The following is a 16,266-nucleotide window of genomic DNA, read 5'->3' as shown; positions in this document are numbered from 1 at the left end:
ATGTAGGACCATCTGGACACTTGACATTACCACAGAGTGTGACTGTCTGCTTTCTAATTTAGTATTTTAGTCAGAGAGCACTGTTTCTCTGTAGTCTGCACATACGGATATAGTTTTAAGATGAAGCCACTCAAGTTGGTTTTGAAGTCCAAGTGTTGTGGACCCTTGTTTCCTGTTTTCTTTGTCAGTCTCTGACTTCCTGACCTCACTGTCGTACTCTTCAGGAGTCTGCTGCGTAGTCCATGTGATTTCCAGCTAAGCTAGATGATCTTATTGACCAAATAGTTTATTTTAGACAAATGCTGCTTCTAGAAAAGAAGTAATTCTTTAATTTGACAAACACTTCTGGGGAAAGAAGACAAAGAGGAGTCTTATTTTTCCTATTTCAATATGGAACTTCTACATTTTATTAATTGTTTTTATTTACAAAGTTCCAACATTAAGTGCTTCAAACTGCTTCATTCATTCCAAAATACTTCCTTCCCCTTTATTTGGGAAAGTGGAAAAATGCCGATTTAGGATCAACTGAAAATAAACGTATTTCACTATCGGTTTAAAAAATAATATTCTCTTAGGACTGCTTCTGAGCTCCTTTGAGATTGAATGGATTCTAGGCACTCCCTGACTTCTCAGGTTATCGTTTCACAGTTGGCTTAAGGGAAGTTGGCTTGAGGCTAAATTCATTCCCTTTCACACCCATGTGCATTTGCATTTAATTTGCTTTAATGATTCTGTGAATATGGGATGATTTGTGAGCTGATTCAACAAGTAACTAGCCCCACAAAACAAACAAACAAAAACCCCAAACCCAAATGGGCATATCAGAAAAGTGATAAAACAGTATGTGTGGGAAGGAAAGCATGTGAACATGGTGGGAGGAAAGACAGAGAAACAACATCCTCTGGAAATAACCCCACCTTGACTAACTTAAGCTGCTGGTGAAATGTGTGATCAGACCCTCCTTGGGTGGCTGCCCTATGTCTGGTGCCCATTCCTGGAGGTGGAGCAGTGGTATTTTAGTGCAGGAGCCTTAATTCACCCTAATGTTAGACAAACATTGTTCCATAGATCTGTCCCTGTAACATAAGATCTACCTTACAACTTAATCCTTTGGCAGTTACATGAAAATAAAGAAACAGGAATTTGGAGACCATGCAAAATATCTTCTGATACATGCAAATTCTTTATTTGTAGTCAAAGCATAAAAGCCCTTGAGTAGCATTTCTACTCAGAGGTCTTTTAAATTTTTTTTTTTCTTTTTTCTAGTCTTCTGAAAAGTTCCAGGCTCCATCTCAATCTTCTGTTCTTTTTTTGTTCTGAATTCTCCTTCTTCAGCTCTTTCAGTGTGGCCTCTTCCTCCTTTGTCTAAAAAGCCTTCCTAGATCTCAGAAAACGTATTAGTTTGCAAGCGATGGTTTGCAAAACTTCCCTCTTTCCAGAGCTTTTAACAACTAATCTTAATGTGGTTTATTTGATCCTTTTATGTGGGTTTTGAAAAGGATTTGAAATCAATCTTAGTAGCAGGTAATTAATTTCACACATTCATTGATGCAGCAATCTTATGAAATCCTATAGAATTTCTGAATTGTGTAGAAAAAGATTCCCCAAAGGGTCACAAACCCTGTGTAATGGTAATGCAACCGGTCACACAACTTGGGCAGCAGGCTTAAAAACAAGAACAATGTTGTTGTCGCTGTGCTCTACTAAGAGAGGGCATTGCCTTTCTTTGTCACCCTAAAATGGCGGAGGCCAGTGACAACATATGAAGCTCCTTCCTCTCTCCCCAAAGCATAGTTCACAATTCATCAAAACTGATGACTGTATCCCACCTTCCCTCACCACCCCCCCAAACCTACAGGTTTATTTTTAATAGATCAAAATTACAGGCTGTGTTTAATTTTACACAAGCGCAAATAATTGTCAAATGTGCTAAGACTAGATGTTGCACTTCTCTCTCCTCAATTTAGACTGACTGTATTTACTTGTTATGTTGGTGTTTACTGTATATATAAATTTGGGCTATACAGCTGTGCCTTTTGGCAGTTACGGGGCAACTGGCCTGTTCTCCACTATACATTGTACTTATCTAGAAGTTTCCTTCAAACTCAGTCACTGATTCTGCCTTGTCAAAATAGCTTAGCTCTAGCAACTTTTAAGCTAGTATTTTTTTCTTGCCTAAAGGGTTACTGTCTGGATATTATTTCTTTCACTGTGCATCAACTGTTTTGATAATATTTGATGGCCTAAGAAAGATTTTGTTGGGATATAATATCAAAATTGTCCTCGATGTTGTTTGAACGATGGACTTCAGACAATAAAGCATGAAGAACATGAATGAACAGCTGTTTTATAATATTATGGGACTGTTCTTAATTATGAGATAGTGAGGCATGTAAAATCTAACGTTGGATATTTTGCCATTTTAAAAAAGTTGAGTTGATTTGTGTGATAGTGGATTGCTGAAGCTTACCACAGGAAATTTGAGAGCAGTTGAGATTGCTCTTGGATTGATTTCTTGGAGAATGATTTGGAGGAATTTTGGTACACATTTACCAGTAATATGGGAAAGAACTGAAGCGGTGTACAGAACTTATTTTAGAGAAGAAATACTAGTTTAAATGTATCTTGCAGAATACAGTGTAGGTGCATGGAATAAGCTTAATATACATCATGATGGGAAGGGTAAGATACCCTGCTTGATTTATCAGCGTTAATCCTGTCCAAAAATAGAAGATGGTTGATTTCTATCTAAATACAGGAGAGTGGTGAAAGAGCTTAATTCTAAGTAGTGCTTGGCACATACATTTTCCAGTGATTTTAATGGGCCTGTGCAGGCTCAGCATTTGTCAGAGATCAGACCTTAAAAGCCCTCCTGTGAGCCACATCTGTGGCCCGATATTTGAGCAAGCTTATTAATACATTTTGTGAATTATAGTATGTGTTTAATAGGAATTGTACAACATTAATTGGCGAACAGCAGATTTATTCCAACAGCAGGACTGATATTATAAGTCATCATTAGGTAGCTTGGCATTTCTGCAGTGAATAGTGCCAGTAATCCATACTAATCGGTTCTTCGCTCTCCACAGGTGATTTACAGATATATGGATAAATCAGAAGAAAGAGGCAGCTCTGGCCACAAAAGGTTCCTGCAGTGAACACGCACAGGAATCAGTTGCCTTCCTGCTAAAACGAGGAGCAGATGTTGTCATGCCCCTCTGCTCCCCTTAAAATGTCTTTGGTTTTTTTTGTTTTTTTAACCTCAGAAGATGGCTAAAGAACGTAGTTAAGAAAAAGAGGGTGGCTCTATCAACCCTTTAAAGTCCATCTGCTTTGCAGGGATTGTCCTAGGGGTCTGATGTGATTGATTTCAGATCTCTGGTCCAGAATTGCAGTCCAGTAGCATGTGTTTCTTTTCTCTCTCATATGAACAGTAGCTTCCTTCATCTCTGCTAATTACTGGTAGGATTTAAAAGAAGAAAGTTCTATGTGATTTCCTTGTAATCACATCCTTGGCCAGCGCTGCCTAGGATATTTTGCCATTGTACTGAGAGATTTGCAGCTACTGTGCAGTGTTGTTAATTTATCCCTTGTGCCACTTGGGATACGGCGTTGTCAGACCTTGTGCAGCTCTGTTGCTCTCTGCACTTATGCAAGAAAAAAAAAGTCCAAAATAAAGAACACAGTGTTGAGCTAAAGTCAATGGGCCTTCATGTCCAAAAGAGAAATCGAAGTTCTTCTCTGGAAACTTTTAGGGAACAGTGGAAGCGTCAGGGTCAAAGGTGTGACGATTCTTCCCTGAAGAGCTTTGATGCTGTAGATGTGCCCTTTATGTGTGAGGACTGATTCGTGGATTTTTCTACTACGTGGAAGAGAAGGGTTTTTTTGTTTGGGGGTGTTTTTCTGGCTCCCAACAGAATGGAAGGTGATTTTTCTCACTGTTGTCTCAGTGGAAAAAAGAATTTGTATCTTGGAAGCCATTGGTGCTAATCTTGTGACTTTCGTTAGGAAAAATGATGAGGATCCTCCTTATTGAAGAGAGAATTTTGGTATTACTACGTGGTTTTAAAAATTACACCTTTTTTGAGAGGCAGCATCTCTGCCTGACCCACCAAAAAGGAACCTAGAATCCTTTCTAAAGAAAACATTAGGTTACAGAAAAAAGGCGTTTTCCATGTTTTTAAATGCTTCTTAAGTTAACAGCTCTCCTTACAGGATTTCAGGAGCTCTCTCTAGCCTCATCAGATAACTAAAGAAAAAAAATCACTAGTTAACTTATGTCCTTTTTTTTCCTCCCTAGTCAAGAAGAGTATCTTTCAGTAATGCTCTTGACAGGGTGTTGTTTTTTTTCGTGTAATCCTTTCCTTCTTTTTCAGATTACATCTCTCCCCATCCCACACCCCAAAAAATTAGAACCAGTTTACTTCAACTCAAAAAATGAAAATGCTTTTATGAAGGATCAGGGTATGCTTGTTGGTCCATCTTCAAATGAAACTGTTAGAAGAGCTGCAAAATTTATCAGTGTTCCTTCAGCTATCTAAATTCTAATATTTTTTTCTTTTTATTGCACCTATTAAGTATCTTTAGGATCATTTCTTAAAACCAGTAATGCTTACTATTTAATAATAACTGATTTCTTCCTTCTTTTCTTGATACTATGTAGCATTTGTTGATCGTCAATTTGAAGAACTGTCTCATTTTAGTAATTATCATTTTTAGTTCTTCACAGGTGTTATTCTTCATGTATTCCTACAGGTGTCCTCTATAAGGTTGTGATGTTATTTGTGTCCCTTCTATCAGGGACATATATACACTTTCTCACAGATTTTTTTTTTTTTGTACAGTCTAGAGTCTTAAGAGTGCCAGCTCCGATTTTGGGATTATGGAATATTTTCTGTCTTTTTGTAAGAGCTGTACATCAGCAAGCACAGGCAACTCTTCTTTATGCCTGCTGCATCATCTTATTGAAAACACCAAACACTCAAGCTTACATACTAAATAATCTGTCATCTGTAACGGTCTGAGTCTGCTACCTGCCAACGGTTTTCAAGAATTCTGATATAGCAGCAGTTGCTTTTTCCTACAAAATTTTGCTGTATGTACACAAAAGGAGGACAGAATCTGAACTGTTTATCAAAGCCCCAGTTCAGGAAGTGTGGTTTTTTTCATTGGGACTTACAAAATTACCAAGGAGCTCTAGAGGTGTGTGAAATTAAACCCTAACCGAACATGACTGTGTTCAAGAGGGCCACCTACAGCAAGTCTTCAGGGAGGTTCTGAAGTACCTCGTACCTTGAAAACTCGTGTTTCCTGTAGCTGTTTACTGTGGAACCAAAATTGGGAACTCCCCATTTCAAGAAAGTGCCGAGACAACCCTCAGCTATGTCTCAACCTGCTTTTTTTCTGAAAGAATTGTTCTGTCACGTTCACACAGACAGGTATAGATGAAAACCTTTTTGGGGAGGGAATCCTAAGTGAAAAGCAACAGAAATACTCTTTGTCAGTAGCTGGGGAACAAAAGCAGCTTGTCTTGAACTATTAATTCATATATTAGGGGCATTAGCTTACCTCAGCAACCATCAGTATTCAGGCAGATACTCCTCCTACCAAAACTGGAGCCTGGATTGCAATGCTAGTGGAAGTGTGAAGTACTGTTGAAGTTGCTGTCAAGGGAACTCTGTGCTTGAACTTCTTTTACGCCATTATTCTTGTTGGACAAAACTATTGTGAAAACTGAATTCTCAAGAGGCTCCTGTTTGTGCCGCTGACTGTGACCCTTGTGATAGGAGATCATGGGACTTTTTTATTTTTTTTCTTAGTGATTTGTTCTTCTTCCTTTCAGTATTCAAAGGAAGGGGGAGGAAACTCTTAACTTTCTCTCACAGCAAATTGTACCAGTAAGAAGAATACTCTTTTTTCAGAGATGATCCATGTGCATGTTGTATAACTATGGGTCGTGTTCAGATAGGCACTTTCTGGGCAAGTACTTTCATTATAGATTTTTCTCTGGATCAATATAGCTTATATTGGATAAATCACAGCAGTTTTAGCCTTATCTTAAACAGATTTTTAAAAAAACCTCTAAATCCCTTATAAATGGTGCCTAATTTACCCTAATTTGCTCACACTATGAGCGAATTTTTTCTTGTCAGACCACGATTCTATGTGCTCATTTTTCTGCTATATCGTTTGTGCAAAAATTTCACATGGTGCTTTACAAACAGATGAGGTATTCTCTCTCTCCCTTCATAAATCTTACCTGACTAATATACTTTGTTAGACCACATACAGAGTTGAAAGAGAAATGAGGAGCTCTTGGGCACAGAAACACTTCCTCAGGTCTGAAATGCCAAGGTTTTATTTCAAATTTGAAGGGGAGCTTGCATGTCCCTAAGCTTATCTTCCAATATATTAGTTAGTCTAGTAAAAGATTTTTCTCTCCTTTGCAAGCCTTGCCCTGGCTCCGTCTTCATTTGTAGACCATCGTATCTGCAGCAAATTACTGGTGCTTATTTGTCATGCAATAGTTACTCTGTATGCTGCAGTTTACACAGCATTAGGCTGGTTTTGGCTGGGGTAGAGTTAATTTTCTTCACAGTAGCTAGTATGGGGCTATGTTTTGGGTTTGTGCTGTAAACAGTGTTGATAACACAGGGATGTTTTCGTCACTGCTGAGCAGTGCTTACACGGAGTCAAGGCCTTGTCTGCTTCTCACACCACCCCCACCAGCGAGGGTGCACCAGTACCTACCACCAGTAGGCTGGGGGTGCACAAGCAGTTGGGAGGGGACACAGCCGGGACAGCTGACCCCAACTGGCCAAAGGGATATTCCATACCATGTGACGTCATGCTCAGCATGTAAAGCTGGGGGAAGAAGGAGGAAGGGGCGGGGGGGAATGTTCAGAGTGATGGCATTTGTCTTCCCAAGTTGCTGTTTCATGTGATGGAGCCCTGCTTTCCTGGAGATGGCTGAACACCTGCCTGCCCATGGGAAGTAGTGAATGAATTCCTTGTTTTGCTTTGCTTGCGTGTGCAGCTTTTGCTTTAAACTGTCTTTATCTCAGCCCACGAGTTTTCTCGCTTTTACTCTGTTGATTCTCTCCCCCGTCCCACTGCGGGGGGAGTGAGCGGGTAGCTGTGTGGTGCTTAGTTGCCGGCTGGAGTTAAACCACGACAAGCGTGTAGCGAGTATTTAGCCTACGGTTGTTAAAGATTTATTCAAAAGTATTGTTAAAAATTTATTCAATTTCTCACTTTCTAAAATTTTCTTCTACAGGGCCTGTCCTTCATATGTTGTCAGTCCCAAACACAGGGTGCCTATTTAAATCAACTGCTTGGGAGCATTATTCAACAGTATTTTGGACGATTTCTCCCTTCTTCTCCGACTGTGCTTGGAGCCGGACAGCATCCTATGCTGACTGCTTTATGCAGTTCCATTACAGCTCCCCAGATGCTCCGTCTACGGAAGACCACTCTGCATGTCATAAAGTAAGGACCGGTGAAGTAAAAAAACATCACTTACTCAGATTTCACAAATAGCTAATGAGCAAGGGAATGCCACTGTTTTCTTCTCAGTTAACTGATAGTTTGGCTGTGGGAAGAGCCTGTAAGTTGCTGGGCAGGGAGCAAAGGAAGGACAACGTGTACACATCAGGAGAGTAAAATTGGGAAGATCTGGAGACTGGTGAGAGAGTCATTGAGGACAGAGGTCCTAGACTATAAGAAAACATATCACATGGGGCCACGTGAAAAGGAAGTACTTTTCTAGAAAAATTACACTCCAATATACATCATCATATGTTTGTGTCTCAGGCTCTATTTAGGGTCACAGAGTTGTAGTGCTTATAGTTGCCACAGTTACCTGTGCGTGGGAGGCCGCCTGGCTCTGTAAGTGTCAGGGTATACCTAGGTGTGCCAGCTACCCAGGGGAAGTGGAAAATTTGGGGTGTGGGAAGAGGGAGATGTAGAGGCAGGGAGACAGTACTTGTTCACTGTGCTGTCAATACTCACACGATGTCAACAGCAGCTGTAAGTGCTGGGTCTCTGCGGCTGAAAGGCCAAAGCTTTGTATTATATACTGCAGAATAGGGAACAATCTGTACTTTTTGTCTATGTTGGGAGAGGAATTAAACCCCCTCAAATATAAGGTGATTGCTTATATCCAAGGTAATTGTGTTTTTCTTTGTTAAAGAGTGTGTATACATGTTGATTAAAAGAATTTCAGTGTTGATCTTGGGTAAATATGATAGGCAATCCTTTAAGTAAAGCCTGTATTATCACATATTAAGGGAGTGAATTAAGCTTTCACAATCTTAGTTCTGACATGTTTTTAACTTACAAATACTCAAACTTTGTCATCTTAATAAAGTTATTTTTGAATGTGTGCATGCATGTGTGAATTTTAAGATGGACAGTGGAAAGTTAGTTCTGAAAGTGTAATGGCACTAGGTGATTTGTAAGACATGAAACGTTCCTTAGTGATCTGGGAAGAATGTCGCAGAACTGAGCAGCAGTCTGATTTGCAAACTGTTGGGTGGTCAGGAGGCAGTCACTAGGTCTATACATAAATACGTAGAGAGTTCGCTAGCCGTGAATATCTTGCTGCTGCACAGAGGAAATGGAACCACGTGATCAGGGGTGTATTATCCAGGTCAGAGAACTGTTTTAGTGGAAGAGCACCCCCAAAAAAAATAGTGTGAAATTTTTATAGTAAATTAATGGGGTAGAAGATTTCAGAGTTGCTAATATTAAAGTGAGTAAGACCACACGATACAAGAAACGTGGAAGTAAAGTGTTACAACTTTCATTTGCCAAGTTATACCAGTGCTCTGAAGCTGTGCAATGAAATACTTGGATCTCTGAAAGTCAGGTTTCATTTGAAAGTTGTAGAAGCACTCCCTTATTAAGTTTTTAACAAGGATGATGGCTTTTAATTGATGCATTGCTCATAAACATGCATGCCTTGTTTGAGTAGCTAATGGTACCTAATATTAATTATCTAAAAAGTTTTTTTCGAAGGTTCTGGGAGTGCTCTTGCTAACTGATGAATAAACGCTGTGTTCTTTTTACCGGCACTCTTCTCTCCTGAATGCTTCAATTTAAACTTATTGTCTTCAGATTTCAGTAATTTGTACTGTCAAACCAACAGTAGTTCAGATGCTTGTATCCTTTTGTAGAAAAATAACAAACCAAGCTGTTCAAATTGGAACACTCAATGTGCGTGATGTCAAAATTTGCTCTTGTTGCAGATTGACAGGTCACCTTGTATCTTTGTGGCAAATTTTATACTGGAGATGATTTTGTTAATTTTGACAGAGCAAAAGCAGACACTGGCTGTCCTGTTACAACGTACTGTTGACAAAAATAAAATAACAGTACCAGGATAACAGCAGAGCTGTTACCGCAAGTTGGATTGCGAGTTGACAAAAGCACTAAAGCTGAATAAAGTAATTGAACAACAGTTGTGTTTTGGATGTTGTTTTAGGGTCTTAAAATATTGACTCCTCCCTTTATTCAATTATTTTATGAAGCTGCCTTTGTATTTTAACTTTTATAGTCACACTTGGCTTTTTAACTATGATAGCTGTTATTTCTCACTCCCTCTCAACAGAAGAGTCAGAAGGCATCACTGTCCTCTGATAAATGGGGAGTCATTGCTAAGACTAAGACAAATAGAAGCCATTAGTTGAGCCTAGATAAAGATAGAAATATATGTAATAGGCCTCCTGCTGAAATATCACAAAGTTATTTTAAGGTATATGGTGCTTGCATTGAATGGCAAAACCAAATTATGGACTTTGTTCTGGTTTGCTTTGTCTTCCCAGTGAAAACTACATGCAGTTTAAAGGTAACGCTCCACCTCCTCGCTTGGCCTCAGTTGTTGCTTTCATTCTTGAAGTACTTCAGAGAACCCAGAGCACTGAACTATGTGACATTGACGTGGTTCTCCCAGCCGTGTTGAAATGCATGGTATTGGTTAATGAGCTACAAGGTGAGCTGCTTGTTTGCTTTCAGCACATCTCTGCACACCCGTAAGATTTTTTGTACTGCTGAGCATCTTTCATCCCAATATTTAAGACTCTCAGATGAGGTGAATGGGATACTTTGGCCAGATACACGGGAGAAGCTTTCTTTTTTCATTAACTGGTCTGGGACTTCTGTCCCCAAGAGGCAGAGAAGTCCTGCCTTGTTTCGCTCTCTGATGAACTAATGATCAACTTCTCAGGAATCTGAAGAGCATTTCCTTTCTCCCCATCCTTCCCATCTCATTCCTCCCAGACTGGCTAACTCTGGAAGTTTTCTTGCACCTAAAGCTTTGAGAGCAAGTGAGACTAGCGTATGTTCTCCCCATAGAGGCATTATAAATGGTTTAAAAATAGCATGTTGCTCTCTGAAGGCATCTTTGAGTCTTCTTTCTTCTTTTAGCATGCTTTGTTTGGTAGTGAGAACTTCTTTATTTTTAGCTTCCTAAAAAATGAAGCACTCTGTTCAGCCCACAGCTGTATAATGAATGTGCATGTGTGCACAGGCCCAAAATTTCCACTTCTTGCTGCCAGTAGAGGCATTAAGCAAAATGGGGATTCACCTCTGACTTCTCCTGGGAGTTTTGTCTAATAGAAGTACTTTTTGATTCTGGTCTATAAAAGTTTCAAGGACAAGATATGCTTAGGAAATTAGCTGAATCATCACACACATTTCTTCCCCCTTTTGCCATCATAGCCATATCTGCCCGAAGCTGAAAGTACCTGCTTTGCAATGTGCTGTGGAGTAGAATGAGCTGAACGTCTTCTGCTGCTGTGGCCGCCAGCCCACTGCCTGCCTAGACAGGGCTCCACCACACCCCTGTAGAAAAGTCCTTGCAGCCCAGTTCCACCTTTATAAAGGAAGAGCTGCATCTTTCAACTTGAATATTTATTTGGAAACAATTAAGAGGAAGAAAACAGTGGGGTTTTGTGGGGTTTTTTTCCCCTTAAAAAAAGAGGTAGGGTGGATTTCAGAACAGTATCCACCATTGAGGTAAGGAGTAGATCTATATAGCCTTGGGCAGGATATAATGCCATGACTGCTTTTCTTTAATTCAAATAGGAATGATTAAAGAATACAAACAGAACTTAAATTTAAATAAATCTCTATTTCCACTAAGTGTGTGTCTCTTTGCTTCGACTTAAAGAGACCATAGTGTGTACTTAAAAATCTGTATGTTTAAAGTATAATGGTGGTGAAAATAAGACTTTTGCATAAATCTGTGATTCATTCTGTTCTTTATAGCCAATCTAACTAACTGCTCTCGGCCATTTCCCTTGCATCAAAGTAAGATAAAACCAATTTTTTTTCTCATTTAAAAATTGTAGCCTTCATGAAAGACATTCTCCAGATGGTCAGTTCAAGAGCTCTGTGTGAATCTTGTGATTTTTCTTTTACAGTTAAAAAGATATCTACAGACATTGTACAGTACATGGTAGAAGGCTGCCAAGCAGGGTCAGGAGGAGAACGTGCCACCCAGCTGACTTCTGTATTTAGGTAACCAGAAAACGTGCCAATTGGCAGTGAAGCTACTGCAAGCCAATTGACAGCAAACATGTTTTTTTAAAATAACTAATTATCCTTAACATACTGCATTGTCACTTGTTTATGGTATTTAAATAACGGTACTTTTGGCACTGGTTTTAAACATAGCTTGGCCAAAAAGCCAGAGCAAAAAAGTAGAAGAGAGAAACATAACTGCTTTCTCACGGATTAGGTACTGTTTTGAAAGGTATGTGATAGAGAGGTACGTTGCTGCTGCAATGGGAAAAACTCGACGTGAATGGGGATGGTCACTGTTAGGCGCTGTGAAAGATGCACGTGCCGAATTTGAAGTGCATATAATGGAGATCAAATCCTCATATAACAAGCTTAGCTTTTTTTTTGATTGATTTGATTTTGTGACAAAAAATAATAGATTATTATTACATAAATTATACTTATTCCATACATCTGCAAAATGAATCCTGTTTCTCACATGGATACAGTAGAAGACCTGCATGAGCTGAGACCCAAAGACGTTCTGCAAACCTCAGCACTGGTGCTGTATTGGGTCATGTCTAGATGAAAGCTCCAGAGACACTCACTGAAATAAGCGTGAATATTTGTACGTGATACATCACTTTCATGGGATGTTTCATCCCTAGGGTGTTACTCCCGATTCGAATGTAATCTGTGATCTTTAAAGACCTCAGACCCTCAGGAAGACAAATGGGCGTGCTTCCATCCAGTGGTCTGCCCTGCTTAAGGTCGAGAGGAGCTTTGTAAGACATGCTAACATTATTTCTGAAGACTTGATTCTAGATCTCGTTTCGCTGGTCTTTTTTTTTTTTTAATTATTATTTTTTATTAAACAATAAATACACGTTTTAGTTTTGCATTCAGACAGACGCATTACAAAGTAAAGTGCTCTGGAACAAGTCAGCCCTGGTGAAACAGCAGCAGAATCTGACAATTTGCTCAAAAATGAATGTGTGGGGTTTTTTAGCATTGGCCTTCAAAAGCGTGGCTTCGTTTAGAGAAAGTATTCCATGTAGAGTATTTCAGTGTAACAATACGAAAATTGCCATGCAGCCAGATTGCTTGTTCTGATTAGACTCTTCAGTTGGTTTTTGGCATGTTCTCTGCATCTAGTTTTGACCTTGCATTAAATGCCTCTGTGTCCCCCTCAGGCAGTTTATCCGGGAGTATACTGCCGTGTATGATCACCGGGTTTTCAGCATACTGGAAACAGTGGCAGTCTTGGATCAGACGTTAGTTACCAGCCTGATTCCCACAATCACGCAGTCTCTGAAGGATTCAGAGCGCAAACAAGGTCTTGGAAGAAATGCTGCACGGAGGTTTGATTTTTATTTAATATTGTTTTTTCACAATGAGCAGTAGAGGTTTATTCTCTTTTGAAAGAAAGCAATGTTAGACAGCAGCGCAGACACTCAAAAATGAGTGATTTTCAAGTGTGTTCAGCCAGAAATCTCCCTTCGCTCAGGCCTTTCATGGTTTTAAGCCATCTGTATTTGCTAAATATTTTTAGAGCTGTTTTGACACTAGGGCTACAGACCCCAATAGAATTTATGCAAAGCCAGGTTGCCTCTGCTCACTACGCTGTGTGTGGCAAAACAGAATAAAGAAGAATTCCTGCCCCAAAAAATCTTCCCGTCAGTCCCTGTTTTAGAGGACTTTATGGGTTATATGTAAAATTACGGTATAATCAGATATGATCTGAGGTGCCTGGAAAAGAAATACTCATGGCTTAATTTCAAGAGTTCTCTCGTAATATAGAATAGAATAATTTTCAGTTGGAAGGGACCTACCACGATCATCTAGTCCAACTGCCTGACCAGTTCGGGGCTGACCAAAAAGTTAAAGCACGTTGTTAAGGGCATTGTCCAAATGCCTCCCAAACACTGACAGGCTTGGGGCATCGACCAAGTCTCCAGGAAGCCTGTTCCAGTTTTTGACCACTCTCTCGGTAAAGAAATGCCTCCTGATGTCCAGTCTAAACATACGAGAGTTGTGGGTGTCCAGAAAAGGCTGGCCTCCTCTCTCCGATAGGCACAGCAGACTCACACTTCCTCTGCGTGCCCCCCAAGAACTTAGAGCAGCAATATTTGACTTGTGAATCCATCTGGCGTTAGGAGGAAACGGCACATGAGGTGAGCAGCTCCGCACAGGTGGTGGCATCTCTGGGTGCAGGTGCAGCAGTGAACTTTCAGCACCTATATAATAAAGGCTGGCCCTTGACCCTCGTGCGGGTCTGGGCCAGGAACTGGCCTCAGCGTTTGCATTTATGCGTATACTGGGACTACTCAAAGGGCAGGATCCTAGTCACGCCTCAGACTGGAGAAGTTTTGAGCTGCACATCAGCAGGGTCTGGGCTATGAAAAACCCAAAAGACGAGTTGCGCAAGAATGTAACTCATAAAACAGTAAAGGGTAGTCACAGGGTATTAATTTTCCATTTAATGAAAAATATATTTAACTCACTTGTAATTATATTATTTACTTTTTATTATCCTCTACCAACAAATACATTTGCTTTTATTTAAGGGTATTCACCCAAAGTCAGACTGAAGTACCATTATATGCAGGATTTTCATACTACCTGCTTTTGATCTTTTGATAATGTATTTCATGGCCAATTTTCATATTTTTTTATACTGTTAATAAGGTAAAATTAATCCCTTTACCTACAAAATGTGAGGAAAAAAACAAAAACAGGTTGTTTGAGCTTCCTGAATATATGCTTGGAGATTACTGAAGAGCTACATTTCTTTTAGCCTCATCACTTAATGTATATATTATCAAATCTGTTGTTGATGTTTTGTGTTAATGATTTGCGTTTAGAATGTGCTCCATTACCCAGCAGTCTAAGGTGATCCATGAACACTTTATTGTAAGAACACTAATAACTTTTTTCTCTTCAGTCCTGGCCACTAAATACCATTATATTAACATATTCTGTGCAATTATTGTAGACATTAAAGTGCAAACCCATATATATATATATATATATGAGAAACAAAGTTCAGAAGTTGCATTAGATGCTTATAGTGGTGATGTCCAGTGTTGTTATTGCAAGGAACTAGTATGAAAACTGCAGTTTTGTTTGCTCAAGTTAATATTTCATGAAAAAGATATATAATTAGAATAGACCTAAATGTCAGAGTCAGTACTTTAACAATAATTATATTGTCTATGTTGGAGGGTATTAGAATGAACTTAAGGTGAAAAGTCTCATCAACACACATGCACTCTTCTGGAAAATCCACTTGAGTGACAGTCCTCTTCTGAATTCCAGGTTTATTTTAAAATGGTCGTTGCCCTTTGTTGAGGATGACGGTCTAAATCTCTACCAGCGCCAGTCTGCACCCTAGTGCCAGTGGCTCACATCACTGTGCTGTAGCATGAGTCACAGAGAGATTTCTTATGCGGAAATCAGATAGCAAACATGATGAAGTCTGAATGCCAATCTCACCTAAGCCTTGGAAACTCTACGTTTTAAAATTAAAAAATTCTATTTCACAGCAGTTTACTAAGCAAGCAGACTTCCAAGCATCTTCACCACACTTGTGCCGTAAACAATGCAATCCTTATTCTTCTTCCAACCTGACCATGCTAAAAATCCACAGCAAACAGAGCAGTTGAATAGATGGGGGGGGCGGGGCGGAGCGGAAGGAAAGTTACTGTGTTTTAATATCCCAATATGTAAACAATGTGCTTGGGAATCATGTGCTTTTACTCCTAGGATGTGTGAGGTTGTTTAAGTAAAACGTTATATTCTTTTGTTTTTTTCAACAGAGAAGCCTATAAAAGACTCTTATCTTACCTCACAGAGGCTGGACAAAATGAGATACAAAAACTGGAAAATGAGACAGGTTAGCAGTGTGCTGGTGATTAATCCTTTCCTCTTGAACGTTCTGACACTGTCGATACCTAGAACTGCACTCTACGACACACTAGCCAAGTTCTTTATCTTTCCAATGGCAAAACATTTATCAATTCTGTGGGTTTTTTTTCCCCCCAAGTTATGTATTAATTTTAATAATTTGTGTGGTATTTGAATATTGTCATGCATTTGAAAAGTAACTCTCAATGCACTGTGGAATGGCAGTTGAAAGGTACGGCAAATTTATTACATGTTAAAATGTCTATATGAGCAGAGCTTGTATTGCAACATACGAGGTAGGATTTCAAAGAATCGAAGTAATTTCACACAACTCAATTCACATTGCGCGAGACCTGACCCTCTTAACGCTGTACTCTTGAAAAATCTCATAACGTCCCTAAGCAAATCATAACTTTGTAATTTCTAATTTATTATTTTAGTAGAATGAGAAAAATTGTGATCTCTAGTACTGAACTTGTTGAATGCAGTGCATTCACCAGGAGCTGCGCCAGTAGGATAAAGCTATCGTTTGTTAAGAGGGCTTGTGTATGTGTTGCACAAAATGTATATAGCTGTCTTAAACTTCCACCTGTATTAAAACATTAAAGTCTTTCAGATTCTAGTGTGAAATCTCTTCTGTTGTCTTTGTGGGTAATATAAGAAAAAGTAAGTTCAGATTTCCTGTCCTCCTCCTTTTCAGTACTATGTTCTTAAATTTAACCCATAATTTACAGTGATCACATGATCTTTTATTAGTCATGGCACTCTTAATTATCCATTTAGCTGAGACTAGGTGTAAATGGTGTGCAGAAAAAAAAAAGAGACAGACTTCTAAAGAAAATACTCATTTGGGGAATT

General features: G+C 39.3%; 1 protein-coding gene across 3 annotated transcripts in view; it reads left to right on the top strand.

Annotated features, from left to right (window-relative positions):
* Positions 1 to 16,030, top strand: part of MMS22L (MMS22 like, DNA repair protein) — a 99,303-nt gene extending 83,273 nt beyond the window's left edge. For all 3 annotated transcript variants that reach the window (XM_076333278.1, XM_076333276.1, XM_076333277.1), the window contains exons 21-25: positions 7,277 to 7,488; positions 9,825 to 9,991; positions 11,424 to 11,520; positions 12,696 to 12,863; positions 15,321 to 16,030. In XM_076333278.1, coding sequence (XP_076189393.1) covers positions 7,277 to 7,488; positions 9,825 to 9,991; positions 11,424 to 11,520; positions 12,696 to 12,863; positions 15,321 to 15,402 — 726 coding nt within the window. In that variant the 3' untranslated portion in view covers positions 15,403 to 16,030. The remainder of the gene's footprint in view (positions 1 to 7,276; positions 7,489 to 9,824; positions 9,992 to 11,423; positions 11,521 to 12,695; positions 12,864 to 15,320) is intronic.
* The last annotated feature ends 236 nt before the right edge of the window (positions 16,031 to 16,266 follow it).

Source organism: Aptenodytes patagonicus, chromosome 3, assembly GCF_965638725.1.
Source record: "Aptenodytes patagonicus chromosome 3, bAptPat1.pri.cur, whole genome shotgun sequence".
In the NCBI taxonomy this organism is placed as follows: Eukaryota; Metazoa; Chordata; class Aves; order Sphenisciformes; family Spheniscidae; genus Aptenodytes; species Aptenodytes patagonicus.
Note: the sequence above shows the minus strand (reverse complement) of the source record. Positions and strands in the feature narration are given on the sequence as shown.